Here is a 13,968-nt window from a genome sequence, read left to right as displayed (position 1 = left end):
GACTAATTCAATCGGTAAAATTGTACAAATCGTCATCCATAATCTAAGCTTTTCTTCTCACGTGTTGGAGCGACTTCGATCAAGCTCCGATTAACTCGACCAGCGATTACATTTGCTCAGTAATTCTTGTATCATTCTATTAACACGGCTAAAATTATTTATTCCTTGTTTGGTACACAGAAAGAATTATATAGGTAGAAATGTTGTCGCAAACAAGATAAGTTAACTGGCAATTAATACCTAAGTAATACTCAAGTCAAGTAATACCTAATAATTACCTTGTCAACGGGAAGAAAATTATCCCAGTGAACATAATGTCTCAAATCGGGAGATAAGACGTCTTAATGACGTCTTTAAGATGTCATATCTCTCGATTTGAGACATATGCGTGTTGTCTGGAATCACTCTTTTGTCGTTTCGTGTAGAAAAGAAGATTATTAAGAGATTACCACCTTATACAGGATGATTCAGAAATACTTGTACAAACTTTGGGAGTGAGTTCTTCACACATAAACAAGAAAAAAATGTCATATAATGTCCAGAAATGCCTGGTTTATGAGTTATAATCGAAAGATTTACATTTCAGGCCTGCACATTTGCCTGACCTAAATCCATTTTAGATTTTCGTCTGTGGAGACACTTAAAAGTCCTAGTTTATGCTGGAATTACAAATAAAGAGATGCTTTTATTACCAACGCATCATAGATGCCTGCGAAACCATCAGCAACCGTCATGAGATCTTTGAAAGGATGCGACAGTCCGTGATCCGACGTACGTGTTCATACGTGCATTGAACCAGGTGGAAGACATTTTGAGCATTTGTTGTGAATTATAAGTAGATAAACAATCGAACTAAAGATTACATTACCCAGATAACACGCATGTCTCAAATCGACCTCTCTAAGACGTCATATGTCCCGATTTGAGACATGCGTGTTGTCTGGATAATCATGTGTTATTAGGCGATTTTTGGTGATTGTTTGGTATGGTTTAATTGGTACATATACCAAAATTGCTATTTTTGTGCTGGTGTGCAATTTGGTACACTTTTGACTTTGGTACGTTGCAATTATATCAGAGTCACGCCAAAAATCGTCTATTGTAGATGTATTCTGTCAGTTTTTGTCGAATGTGTCATCATTAAGGCTGCGTACGTTCGCTTTGGGTGCTTTCGTGCTGAAAGCATCATATTCCATCTTTTTTCAACATGTAATGAGCAATAAAGATAGACTGGGCGCTTCCGATTATAACTCATATAAGGCATTTCCGGACATATATATATGTATACATGATATTTTTTTCTTGTTTATGTGTGAAGAACTTCAGTTTCAAAAGTTTATGTACAAGTATTTCCTGCGTCATCCTGTATAAGCTAGAAATTTCACTTTAAATTTATGCCGCGATTGAATTAAAATCAAAGTTTGATCAAAGTCGTTCTCTGATGATAAAAAAAATTGGTGATTTAAATAAAATGTTAGTAAAATATAAGCGTTATACTTGATATATTAATCGTAGTTCGATCGCCTTTAGTGCGCCGAGAGGGATGTTTCGCGAAGCCAGAGAGAAACCTCTGGCGAAGCGTTCACGCGAATATATATCTGTCCGGAGTTCTCAGACTCGCGCCGAATTCTCGTCCATTCGTCATTTCTCGTTTGTGTCTAGTGATGCGAGATAAGTGAGATAACCAATTAGGCGAGGCAGGGACTTTCGGGCGGGACGTGGGAGTGTGTCGCGTCGCGCGCGATCGGCGCTCGGCGCGCGGCCGGCGCCGTCGGCGCGGCCGTTCCCGCGCAAATGAGCGCCAAAATATCCGACGTGCATGCGTGCATGCGCACGAGCGTCACGGTTGCGCGGGCCGCGCCGCTTCATTCGGCTTTCAGCGCTCGGTGTCTACGTGTCGGCGTGCGGTCCCGTGCATCATTCTGATCATTCTGTCTATCTGACTATCTCGCGCTCCCTCCCTCGTTCCTCCCTCGTGCAGTCGTGCAAGGATTAAGGAAATAGGAAACGCGCTCGACTTGACTTAACGGCGAGACATGTCTGGACGCGGCAAAGGCGGTAAGTAAAGACGAAAAGCGACAAAAAGGGAAGCCGGAAAAGGGAGGAGAGTCTCGCGCCGCGTCGCGTCGCGCCACGCCGGGCGACGGCGACGACATTCCTCGACGTGTGTCCCTTTTCCAGGTAAAACCAAGGGGAAGGCGAAGACCCGCAGCAGCAGGGCCGGGCTGCAGTTCCCCGTGGGGAGGATCCACCGTCTCCTCAGGAAAGGCAACTACGCGGAACGCGTCGGCGCCGGTGCGCCGGTCTATCTCGCCGCCGTCATGGAATATCTGGCGGCGGAGGTGCTCGAGCTGGCTGGAAATGCCGCCAGGGACAACAAAAAGACTAGGCAAGCCCTTCCTCTTCTTCATTCTCGCGCTCTCTCTTTCTCTGTCGCGCGCGCGCGCGCGCGGCGCGCTTTCTCGCTCCGTCTCTCTCACTCATCGCGACTTCCTGTTTCTATCTCGTGTCTGCGTCTCGCTCGGTTTTCTTCGCACCCTCGGGCCTCGGCTCCAGGCCGAGAATCTATATTTCAGAGGGAGTGTAGATCCACCGCCGTTAACTGACTCATTTTAAGAAAATTACTTCTCGAGTCGTTTTCGGCGTTATTCATCTTGAATCGGTATGCGCTCGCAAGCGCGACCGTTATATCACGCTCGTTTGTTTTCGAAGGAATCTGTATTGTCTCTTTCGTAAATTCTATATATTTATTTATTAGTCTGCCTTTGCGTTTGAATTTTTGCAAATTGTGTGATCGACGTTGGCATATTTTGTGTTTAACCTTCGCCAACGTGGATTGCCTAGCTTATTCGAACATAAACAAATAAAAAGGCTCGTTCTTTCCTTATTATTATATAGGAATATGGAACAATTTGTAGATTATATCAATAGCTAGCATGAATATCATCTTGACTCGCGATACCTTGTAACGTTGTTGCTTTTTTTTGTATTTAATGTTTATTTAATATGTATCAAGTTGAAATTGTGTATAAATGCCTATTTTTTCCACAGGATAATCCCACGCCACTTGCAATTGGCCATTCGTAATGACGAGGAGCTGAACAAATTGTTGTCCGGAGTGACCATTGCTCAAGGTGGAGTCCTGCCTAACATCCAAGCGGTCCTGCTGCCGAAGAAGACCGGCTCCGGCGGCTCCGGAAAGGGCGACAAAGCGTCGCAGGAATATTAGATTATCACACGTTTATAATTTTAACCGTAACTCTTATAGAGAGATGCCTTTGTTTCGTGAAACCGGGGTAAAAGAAACGAATGTCCTTATAAACTCGTATGATAGGACTGATTATACGGTTCTGAAGATAAAAAATGCGGAGGTTGATAACAAACGCGTTACATTGTCACGTTGGTTTCTTTGTTAGTCCATCGTTTTCACGAATTCAAATCTGCGAACGTTTTTTTCCTTTCTTTTTTTTTTTTAATCACGACCACTCGCAAGAATTTTCATTGTATTTTTATGGAGATATTTGAGCTAGATTCACGCTCTCTGACGCGTCTGTCCTTGATACTGTTGAAAGTATAATTGCTGCTTGACGAAATGTATTTGATAATTGTGTTTTGGTTAAAGATGTTACAGTGCTGAACGGAATCGTAAATTCCTCTCTCGAAGACCATACTATTAATTGTGACTGTTTTGTTCATACATGTGTGATGTATTTATGATACAATTATATTATTTAAAAACTATTGTTACAATTATATTCTTTCTGCATATATTTTTCTTTATTTTTTTTATCTTTAGCTTCTCGTTTATTTTGATTCTCCGGTATTTTATTAACAATGAAGATTCGAAGATGTATTGCGAAAGCGCTTGAATGTTTTTGTTGAATGTAAACGATATTTAAGCAAAAATAAATAGCATTGCGTCCTTACTTGAAGTTCAGTTCGCAGGTGTGTATAATCCCAGTTTTAGATATAAATAAAACTTCGTTGTAGAAAGATCTCTTTGAACTTTCGACATTTCATGTTCCATCTACTGTGAGATATCCTTTTGTACATTTGTGATACAGCAATAGTCATAAATGAGTGGATTTTATTGTCTACCATGATATTCACGAAAAGTTATTGATCAATATTACAATTTCGTATCGTTTGTTACTTGCGAAATGTTACCGAACAATCCCGTTGCCCAAGTGTGTACGAAGAAAATGTTCGGAATGAACAGTAAATCGGAGTTTTTCCGTTTTTCTGGGAAAACACGATAGAAATCTAGGAAAGGACGAAGGACTGAACGATTCCGATCGAGATTCAAAAAAGTCTCACAATATTTGCCCGGATCGCGAATTCGAAATCGGTGCTCTTGAATCTACTGTCGCCATCTCGCAAACGACTCCGGGCCTGCGTTGATGTCTCATAGCGTTTTAAGTAGCGCGTCGATTCGACGTGACATTTAACTTTTGGACGGCGGTGCTCCGCGGTGAACGGCTTTTTCGAGGTGGTACATTCGCCGAACGTGGCAGCGAGCAACGCGAAATGTCGTCGGGCGTGATAGACATCCTCGTGGACATGGGTTTCAGCATGTCCAAGGCGTAAGTTCGTAGATAAACGTCGCGCCGTCGGGGCCTAACCTACGTTGACGTTTCGACGTCGTTTTTGTTGCAGCGAGAAGGCTTTGGAGATCACCGGCAACAAAGGCGTGGAGCCGGCGATGGAATGGTACGCGAACGTTGCTGCTACGACTCTCGTCGCGTTGTGACGCTATCGATTTTTCATTTTAGGCTGCTGGCCCACTCGGACGAGGCCGAGTCCACGCCAGAACCCGTCGTAGGCGAGAGTGCCCCGGCGTTGCCTGCCGATGCACCGATACAGGACAACGTCGCTGGTGCTAGCAGCCAATCGGTATCTACGACTGAAACGGCCAAGTCTATGAAGTGCGACGTGTACGTTGAATTGCAAGGATAAGACTCCTAAACGGTGGAATATGAACGCTTGCTTAAGCGTCGACATTGACACGTTACGCTCTTCTATGGAATATCGCTGAATTTTGCCAGAGTGCATACATGTCTTTTTCCAAAACTATCTTTACAGATGTGGAAAGCTATTCAAATCTAACTTGGAAGTTGAGTACCATGCCACAAAGTCCGGGCACGATAGATTTTCGGAAAGCACGGAAGAGAAGAAGCCACTCAGTGAGGAAGAGAAGCGGGAGCAGCTGAAGATGCTGGAGGAGAAGTTGAGGCAGAAGAGGAAGGAGAGAGAGGAGCAGGAAAAGAAAAATGCATTTGAAAGGGAAAAGAATAGGATACGATCGGGAAAGGAGATGTCTGAAGCCAGAAAGAAGTAAGGGACAAAATAATGAAATTGATAACAGAGATTGTATGCAAATTCTATATTTTATATATTTATATACATATATATACGTATGTGTATATATATATATGTAACAGATTGGAAGAGTTAGAGATGCAGAAGCTCCTGGAGCAAAGAAAACGGGAGAAGGCGGAGGAGAAGGAAGCTAGGCAAAGAGTTCGAGCACAAATCGAAGCCGACAAAGCAGCAAGGCGAGCTAAAGCAGCTGCTGAAAGCAGTGCTCAATCAGTTAATACTATTTCGACCCCATTACCCGCAATATCTTCATCTGCGTCTGCGCATCATAGGAAGGATTACACTGAAACCAGGCTTCAGGTATTAATATAAATATAATGAATGAAATGTAAAAATATGTAGACCATGTTTTCTTCAAACAGTTGCAATTTAGCTTAGGCTTACCAACGGGCAAACCTTGACACAAAGCTTCGGAAGTAAGGAACAATTGTCTGCAGTAAGACTGTTTATTGAAATGAATAGGACAGATGGTAATGGTCCCTTCCAGTTAATGACCACATTTCCCAAAAAAGTCTTTACAGATGAGGATTACGATACGCCATTGGACGTGTTAGGTATGCTGTATATTGATAATTTATTCTTTTATATATATATATATATATATATATATATATATACATATATACATATAATAACTAATGTGTGTGTATATATATATATATATATATATATATATATATACACACATTAGTTATTATATTCATATATATACATATATACGCGATAATTATTATTATTTATCGGTGCAACGAATTCTATTAATGGGTTACATACCTTTGGCAGGCCTAAAAGTAGGTAGAAATTAACGTATTTTTATTGTGAGTAAAATTGTTTTATTAAAAAATAAAAATATATGTTTTGTAGAGTGGTCTTTAAAGAATATCTCCCGAAAATTTCAATTAAAAAACATCATAAATTGAGTCCTGGCAACTATTTTTCCGAATGGTGTTTGTAAAAATGGCGTTTGCGGTACTAGAGAAACCTCCGTTTTCTTTCATGTGAAACAAAAAACAAAAATTTCCGTTAAACTAGATGAATAAAACTAGTTTTTGTCATAGCCGATTTTGAAAATGTTTATTTTTTGAAAAATGGCAACAATTTGTAGCAAAAAATGTGATTCTATATAATAATCGGTTTTCTTTTATTTATAAAAAAAACTAAGGAATAAATAAGAGCCTCCGCACAAGGCTATCATATGGTAACGTAACGTAACGTAGGTCTACGCATAAGAAACGTATAACATTGTAACCGATACGTTTCTCCTGCGTTGACCCACGTTACGTTGCGCTACGTTATCATACGAGAGTGCTGAGGTTCTTAATCGAAAAAATCTTTATATAAATCACTAATTTCTGAGATATTTCTGGTACTGATATTTAAGGCTCCTGGATACTCGCCGCGGCCATGTTGGAATCGTAACATCAGAAGCGAGAAATGACACGTTGAAAATTCTTATACATCCCAGACAGCACACAATATCCTATGGATGTCCATATTATGTCCAGAATGCCTATGGACGTTATATGAATATTTATAGGATATTGGTGCTATCGGGGATGGTATTCCAAAATACCATGCAAAGTACCAAACTTTTCGGAATGGATTCCGAATTGTTTAGTTATTTCCTAGATTTCTATTGTGTTTTCTAGGGAAAACGGAATAATTCCGATCGGCATCTATTCCGAAAATACGTGCTTTGAAGCCATTCTTGTAGGAATCATAAATGAAAAATTGACTGTGAAAATCGCCTTAAAAGACCCACGGTGTCCGCGCAGTGTTAATAAAACATAATTTTACCCACAATAAAAATTCGTTAATTTTGACCTAGTTTGAAGGGATGTAACCTCCCTTAATTATTTATGCAATTTTATCAACCGTAATGTGATAACATCAAGTTGTAACTGTATCAGCAATTGTATCGGTTGTAATTACGATGTGCGTATTTATCATATATATAAGTATTTTTCCTGGAAACTGCATAAAGTATATTCTTGTTTTATTTACAGGCCTAGTACCCTCAGCAGTCGTGATCGTTCAAAAGAAGGTGGAATGATGTAGCCAGTAATGCCCTAATTTGTAAGCAAAAAATACTAATGTATATTATCATACAGATTAATTATAAGATAATGATAATCTAATATAATGATATTCTTTATTATAAACGATAGATTCAAACTCATTGTGTGTGATATACGAATCTTTTCGATTTCTGAAACTGATTTCTTTGTAGTCTGCTTTTTCTTAACAAAAATTATAAATTTATCGCAATTGAAAAAATAACGTTACGATTAAAAATTAAATAATGAAACATTTGAGACTTGTATTAATATTTATAATTTTCAACGATACTACCTTCTGTTTCTACTATTTCTTGTTTTCACGTTTCTTTGAAAATCTTACAAACATTATTTAATCTAGAAATTATGATAACATCTCGATCTGAACTATATTTCCGATGTTATTTTTTTAATACTACACAGAGAGAATTTTCTCTTAGAATTTACCTTGAAAATCATGGTAGTTGTGGGACAACATGTATTACGAAGAATTTTATGCGAGTTATTTTGATTAATATCTACCATAATAAAAAATATTAATATCTATTACATTAAAATATAAAATGTGTTTAATTTTACTAAAATATATCTAGGAAATTTTAATAATTTTTCAAAAATTACCAATCTGCTTGGTAATTTTTATCACATTGTTTGTAAAATGTCTGTTGTATATTTCAGAAATTTCTTGGTTGCCAAGTTGTCTTAAGTTTGTAGTGAATTTAACGATAAAATATAACGAAAAATTCTCTCCGTGTATTGATTAAAACTTGGATTAAAAACTCGAATCATACTATTTAACTTCTATAAAGATTTAGTGTTGATTTTTTTATATCATAAAATTTGAAATGATCTGTATATTGTGTATATGTGATATAATTCTATTAAATTTTATCTCGCTGGCACACACAGGCACACACACACACACACACACACACACACACACACACACACACACACACACACACACACACACACACACACACACACACACATGCATAAATAATGATTTTAATATTACCGTTATGTCTGCGTCACATAATAATGTGGTACATGACTAGGATAGATTATCTCTTTGGATCTACAGTTCGTAGGGAAATGATATATACCATCGCAGTTTACCAATTGTAATGTTTTGTCAAAACAAAGCCTCATCTCGATCACATATGACTCATGCGTTTTCTGGAAAAAAAGTATACATTTGAAGTAAAAACTATTATGTTAATTTTTTTATATATATCTATATTTTTTTTATATCCGACAAAAGAAAAAAAAACGATTTAAACGACGTTTATCTTGAAATAATTTTTGGACTTACGTCGTCAGTCACACACATTATTTGTCCTCTTGTATTCAATATCTTTTGAATTCCTTTCAACATATCTTGTACCATATATTTGTTACCCGGCAAGATATTTGCTTTCGCAAGTACGTCCATCATATTGTACTTGTCGAATAATTTTAGTCCCGCTTCGAAATAATTAAATTCGTTATTTAAAGCTTTTACCGTGACTGCACAAGTGCCGTGTTTATCCCATTCGTGTTTCCAGAACGAATAAGGTTTAGACCCTTTATGGATATCGAGCCAATTTTCTTTTAATTCACTTTCTATAGGCGCTATAGCGCTTGGATTAAATTCCAACGACTTGTTACAAAACTGTGGGCCTAATGTGTTATATTTCGTGGGCCAAATTCCATGGATGGTCCACTCGTCGTGCCTGGGTAACGAGCAGCTGCGTGTGTCGGATTTATTTTTCCATACGAAACAAGCTGTCAACGGCCATTGCTGAGTAAATATCAGGACGTCAAATTCATTGGACGTTTGTTTTCTGTACCCTCTTGTATTAAAGTATTTCCTATTAAAGATAAATAAAAGTCGTACATTATAAATTACAATTTATACAAATACAATTATTCGTAGAATGTTATTTAAAATTTAAATCATTAGAATTATATTTAAAAATTGAAAATTATCTATATATCTATATATATATATATATATATATATATATATATATATATTGATTTAGATCTTGCATACCAGGAAAGTCCAATGGGTCAATTAGAACGCTTACGTGATCTCTTGATTGAGCCAAAGAATAGCTTGTCTCGCGTGTGACTTATTTAAAATAATTGAAAGTTATAGATATGTGCGCTATATCAATAGAATATCGGTAGATATCGATAGATATCGGTAGAATTCTTTGAAAAATGCGTTAGTAACACTTGTTGACACTTGCGTGCGTACGTTTGCAGGTGCTAACGCAAATGTACTTTATCTTCAATTAACGTGTTGACCCAATGAGCCACATGATATTTACACAATATTTCAAACAATTTATTTTGACGCCTTCATCATAGATGTACATACATCGTTTTACTCACCCATGCGTGATGCACAGTAGATAAAGCAAGACAATACACGACGCTATGCTGTACTTGCGCATTCTGTTGGGAAGCGAGAAATTGTTCTATGCGAAGAGAGAGAGAGAGAGTGGAGACTGACCCGAGGGAGCAACGGAATTAAAGGCACTTAACGCTCCCACCTTTTTCACTACCACCACCATCTTTACCGTTCTTTACATTGTCTGTTCGGACAGCAGTATTTTCTACCTGATCTTGTCGCTGGTTCTTCGAGCGGCCGCATTATGAAAGCGCACCTGTATTTACCACTGCCACGTGAATGTTTCTAATAAAGTGCATATTCTTAACCACAAGCGTTACACTAAACATTTTTGTGTTTATTTATGTAATATTATACAAAATATATATATATATATATATATATATATATATAATTTGTAAAAAATAATTTAAGCTTGGTACAATAAATTTTAGAGAAATAACTTTTGTGATTGTGATGTATCTTTTTATAATCTTTTTATGAATTGCGTTAAATATCTAAGTAATAATAATCATTTCTTATTATTTAAACAATTAAGATATAATTGCTTCTAATTTGAGAAGTAATTACCGCTAATTCAAAGAGTGCATTTATAATTGAGAATATTATTACATTCTATTTAAAATATTGTTAAAATTATAGTGTATATAATAATAAAAGAGTGTACGCGCGAAAGCTTGCTGGAATTAAATTAAACGGCCGTAGATTATGACTACACGTCAGATCTTCTAACATCGTTTATTTATATTTATCGCCAGACGTTTTTCTTATTGCTCTACGACGTATGACGTATGTGACGTGTGTCTAATGATAAGTAATAGTCATATTATCATTGTGCCAAGCTAGATGCTTAGACAAATTCTTGTAAACGTGTAATCGAATATGCGCAATAGCAATTGATAGCAACGGTATTAGATGGCATTGCTATCTCTTATCATGATCTCTTATAATAATCGTTTACAGTGAAAGAATAATTTTTCTATATTTTAGACCGGTATTCTAACGCAAACTCTACGTGTCTTATGCAAAATCGAATTCGACGTTGTAATAGTTATATATTTTTGTATAAAAAAAAACCTTATCTAAAAACTTACCTTGAGGCGATTCTTATGAAATATTCTAGCTTTGACGGTATGATGACAAAAATAAGAGCACATAATTTATTTTCTTTTTATTTAGCAAAAATTGTATAATTGTTTATTTTATTTTTACAAATTATACTATTATATTATTTTCTGTCTTTTATAATTTTAGCTTTAATTTTTCATTTTAGTCATAATTAATATCACGTTCGACATATCGTTGTATCGACAATTTTGTACCTATGCTTCGTAGCAAATACATTTCAAGATCACATTTCTAGAATGCGTTTTATTTACTTAGAGAGCACGCGTATAATGTCGACACATCATGATACGAGCGAAAATGAAACATATGTGTAACTAAGCATCACATGTTGAAATGGCTTTTGATTAATTTTCCTATTAAGTGGAGCATCTGGAAAGTTTTGTTTGGTTGCACCCTTTGCCTCAGCAAATAATATAAGATTCCCTTAGAAATAAATAAGATGACGAAAAGGGCGGATAAATCCAACCAGAAATTCGGAACTGTCTTCATACCTGGAACACAGACAAATTTACTTAAACACTTTGGATATTTACAGATTAGCATCGAAATAACGCGTGATGTGCGTAATGCCTCCTAAAACGGGTACCAGAGCGACTAAACCGATCAGTAGGTTCTTACCTATGATTCGCATGAGTTCTGTAGGCGAGCTGAAATGACAGTAAACTTCTTCCACTGGACAAGGTAGTCTCTGTCTATTGAAACCGTATATGGCCGCTGTGAGAGCCTCCAATGCGTACCGGATATAACTCATATACATTAGAATTGTTCGGTAGATCGGTCGAGGAACGATTGACTCACCAAAATCTTGCACCGCAATTAGCATCAAGGGACAACTTAACGCGGGTCCAGTGAATACACTATTCTGTAAAAGGACAATGGATCTTAGGAGAGTTTCTCCTTTCTTTTTGCAATTTTGAACGTACCTTGATATTAAACACGCTGGCAATGTTGTGTCCTATGCTCTCCGCGATGAAGGCACACACGAAGCAAGTGCCGAAAAACATGGAAGTTCTCTGCAACTCCAAGGGTTGCCCCGTGATAAGATAAACCATTGAGAGATATAAAACAGCGAAAAATATCTGGGAAAAGACCAAGAATAATTTTTAAAACGTTTGGATAGATAAACAGATTAGGATCAAGATTTAAAGTAAAAATGAGATGTAATTCTCTTTGCTAAGGAGAGTTTAAATTCTTTCCATAAAAATTACAATTGACGAAACCAGAAGCTATAGTTCACGTGGGACAATTTTTCTCCAGGAAGTTAAAATTTTTTATTCGGACGCCATCGAAGATATATAAAATATCCATACCATATAAAAGACAAATTATATAATTTACAGAAGACCAACCTGTGAAGGTATACTGACTACTGTTAAAGCCCAATAATATGCGCTAAAATTGTACCATCTGTTGAAGTGTTCCCGTTTCATCATCTGGATTTCTGAAGGAACTGCAATGAGAAAATAACGAGATAAAATACAATTTTGAGCTGATGTCTTGAAAAGTAATGTCTTTAATCGTTTCTGTGTCTTTACGAATCGTGCCTTTAAAAAAAAAAAGAGATTTAATTTTTGAATATAATTATGGCAATTTTATACGACAAACAAATATCATAAAATCGTGTTATGCTTTTCGATTGTACGACAAACGTGCTTTCTTATGACGAGATTTCCGTATCAAAGGAATATCCGCGAACATAAAATTGATAGGTAAAATTTCCGATCAGTCAGAACATTGATTTTTATTTTTTTTTTATGCACCGTTTCTAATTTTCTACGCGCAGAGAATTTTTCCTTACACTGCAGCAGCACCGGTAGCATAGGTAAGTACAGAAAAACTATGATGCACGCGAAGCAAAAGCCGTAATTGAAGAGGGCCTTGGAGCCGTCGTTGCCCATATTAAAAAATAATCCGCCGATCACTAGCCCCAAAAAGATGTGGAGCGATATCTTCAGGTATATATAATTCTGTGAACACAAAGAAACCTGTTCTTTATGCGCGTCTTCAGAGGAGATTTTCTGACCAATAAGTATATCTTATCGGATATACTATGTGTATGTCTACTTTATTCTTTTCATTTACAAAATAGCTTCGAGATCACTCAGTATCGTTTCTTACGTTAGTGGATTCTCTCATAATACAAATCACTTGATACTTAGCATACTACTAATCTTAGTAAACAAAATGATAGCAATTAATATGCTAGTATAGTTTGCTATAGCAGATTTGAATAAAATGTTGCGATGCAAATTGGCATCACATTGCGTTTACATTAAGCTCATGTTCTACTATTAGTCAATATAATTTGATAATAGATTGCCAATAGAAACCAAACAGAATCTATCATTTAAATGGATATAAAGCAGCCGTATTTAAATATATATATCATTGCGAAATGACAGAGATTCTTTTTATAATATTTCTGCTGACATTTTACCGACAAAATTTATAGCAGACACTTTGCAAAATTTATTTTCGACAGATTTTACTACCTGTAGCGGGATTCTGTCAGGTATTATATGTGATAAAAAAGCTGTGCAACTATACTGAAACTGTCGTTAAGGAGTTACAGAATCCCGCTTCTGGAGAGATATGTAAAATACGCCGATCTTACTTTGTTTCGATAAAGCTGCAGCATCATTCTCCTCACTAGCGTGCCGAATTGATAGATCCACGAGATTTTCGGGATCTTTTGGACGAGGTCTAACTCGCTCTTCGATCGAGGAATCGGAAGTAGCGGTTGCTTCGTCTTGACACATGTAACCATCCGGTCGATCCAATTGAAACCATATTCACCCGACGCGATCTCTATTACTGAAATGAATATTCGACGTTAATGTAATTTTGTTAACATAATTGTTTTTATCCAAATCAAACTATGTATTTTTAATTAATTAATCCCTAATTCCTAAAAATTAATATATAGATTATTAATTTTTTATTCTTATAATCTTCTTTGCATTATTTATGAAAAGAGATTTCGGAGCTCGATGGAATTAAATC

General features: G+C 36.6%; 4 protein-coding genes across 5 annotated transcripts in view; 2 read left to right on the top strand and 2 right to left on the bottom strand.

The window, feature by feature from the left end:
• The first annotated feature begins 1,849 nt into the window (after positions 1–1,849).
• LOC143901199 (histone H2A) lies at positions 1,850–3,926 on the top strand. The gene is made up of 3 exons (XM_077413277.1): positions 1,850–2,058; positions 2,182–2,389; positions 3,052–3,926. Exons 1-3 carry the CDS (start codon positions 2,037–2,039, stop codon positions 3,227–3,229), a joined length of 408 nt encoding a protein of 135 aa, XP_077269403.1. The 5' UTR covers positions 1,850–2,036; the 3' UTR covers positions 3,230–3,926.
• A 468-nt stretch (positions 3,927–4,394) lies between these two features.
• Positions 4,395–8,439, top strand: LOC143901196 (UBX domain-containing protein 1). Of its 2 annotated transcripts, XM_077413273.1 has the most exons (7): positions 4,399–4,583; positions 4,657–4,710; positions 4,773–4,934; positions 5,083–5,334; positions 5,442–5,679; positions 5,753–5,933; positions 7,386–8,439. In XM_077413273.1, exons 1-7 carry the CDS (start codon positions 4,528–4,530, stop codon positions 7,430–7,432), a joined length of 990 nt encoding a protein of 329 aa, XP_077269399.1. In that variant the 5' UTR covers positions 4,399–4,527; the 3' UTR covers positions 7,433–8,439. The 2 variants fall into 2 exon arrangements, with proteins under 2 accessions (XP_077269400.1, XP_077269399.1); XM_077413274.1 differs by lacking the exon at positions 7,386–8,439 and having other exon boundaries at positions 4,395–4,583; positions 5,742–5,874.
• On the bottom strand, positions 5,420–10,053 carry LOC143901197 (ribonuclease Oy-like). The gene is made up of 4 exons (XM_077413275.1): positions 9,819–10,053; positions 8,752–9,289; positions 8,455–8,615; positions 5,420–7,448 (listed from the first exon to the last, which is right to left on the bottom strand). Exons 1-3 carry the CDS (start codon positions 9,878–9,880, stop codon positions 8,457–8,459), a joined length of 759 nt encoding a protein of 252 aa, XP_077269401.1. The 5' UTR covers positions 9,881–10,053; the 3' UTR covers positions 5,420–7,448; positions 8,455–8,456.
• Positions 10,054–10,993: 940 nt separating this feature from the next.
• The window catches only part of LOC143901193 (ATP-binding cassette sub-family G member 1), a 30,134-nt gene continuing 27,159 nt past the window's right edge, over positions 10,994–13,968 (bottom strand). Inside the window, exons 7-12 of the mRNA XM_077413267.1 lie at positions 13,580–13,779; positions 12,764–12,932; positions 12,315–12,415; positions 11,889–12,044; positions 11,584–11,827; positions 10,994–11,456 (exon numbers count right to left, since the gene is read on the bottom strand). Coding sequence (XP_077269393.1) covers positions 11,287–11,456; positions 11,584–11,827; positions 11,889–12,044; positions 12,315–12,415; positions 12,764–12,932; positions 13,580–13,779 — 1,040 coding nt within the window. The 3' untranslated portion in view covers positions 10,994–11,286. The remainder of the gene's footprint in view (positions 11,457–11,583; positions 11,828–11,888; positions 12,045–12,314; positions 12,416–12,763; positions 12,933–13,579; positions 13,780–13,968) is intronic.

This window comes from Temnothorax americanus, unplaced genomic scaffold (assembly GCF_048541705.1).
Source record: "Temnothorax americanus isolate GAGA-0224 unplaced genomic scaffold, ASM4854170v1 Scaffold32, whole genome shotgun sequence".
NCBI classification, from domain to species: domain Eukaryota; kingdom Metazoa; phylum Arthropoda; class Insecta; order Hymenoptera; family Formicidae; genus Temnothorax; species Temnothorax americanus.
This window is presented reverse-complemented; position numbering and strand designations above follow the sequence as displayed.

Bases quoted from the DNA above. Each gene is read 5' to 3' on its own strand.
- LOC143901199 (XM_077413277.1), top strand. From the start codon at position 2,037: ATGTCTGGACGCGGCAAAGGCG. The intron at 2,059-2,181 runs GTAAGTAAAGAC...TCCCTTTTCCAG, and splicing joins GTCTGGACGCGGCAAAGGCG to GTAAAACCAAGGGGAAGGCG. The intron at 2,390-3,051 runs GCAAGCCCTTCC...TTTTTTCCACAG, and splicing joins AGGGACAACAAAAAGACTAG to GATAATCCCACGCCACTTGC.
- LOC143901196 (XM_077413273.1), top strand. From the start codon at position 4,528: ATGTCGTCGGGCGTGATAGACATCCTCGTGGACATGGGTTTCAGCATG. The intron at 4,935-5,082 runs GTACGTTGAATT...CTATCTTTACAG, and splicing joins AAGTCTATGAAGTGCGACGT to ATGTGGAAAGCTATTCAAAT. The intron at 5,335-5,441 runs GTAAGGGACAAA...TATATGTAACAG, and splicing joins ATGTCTGAAGCCAGAAAGAA to ATTGGAAGAGTTAGAGATGC.
- LOC143901197 (XM_077413275.1), bottom strand. From the start codon at position 9,880: ATGCGCAAGTACAGCATAGCGTCGTGTATTGTCTTGCTTTATCTACTG. The intron at 9,290-9,818 runs GTGAGTAAAACG...TATCTTTAATAG, and splicing joins CTACTGTGCATCACGCATGG to GAAATACTTTAATACAAGAG. The intron at 8,616-8,751 runs GTAAGTCCAAAA...CTTTTTTTCCAG, and splicing joins TAATGTGTGTGACTGACGAC to AAAACGCATGAGTCATATGT.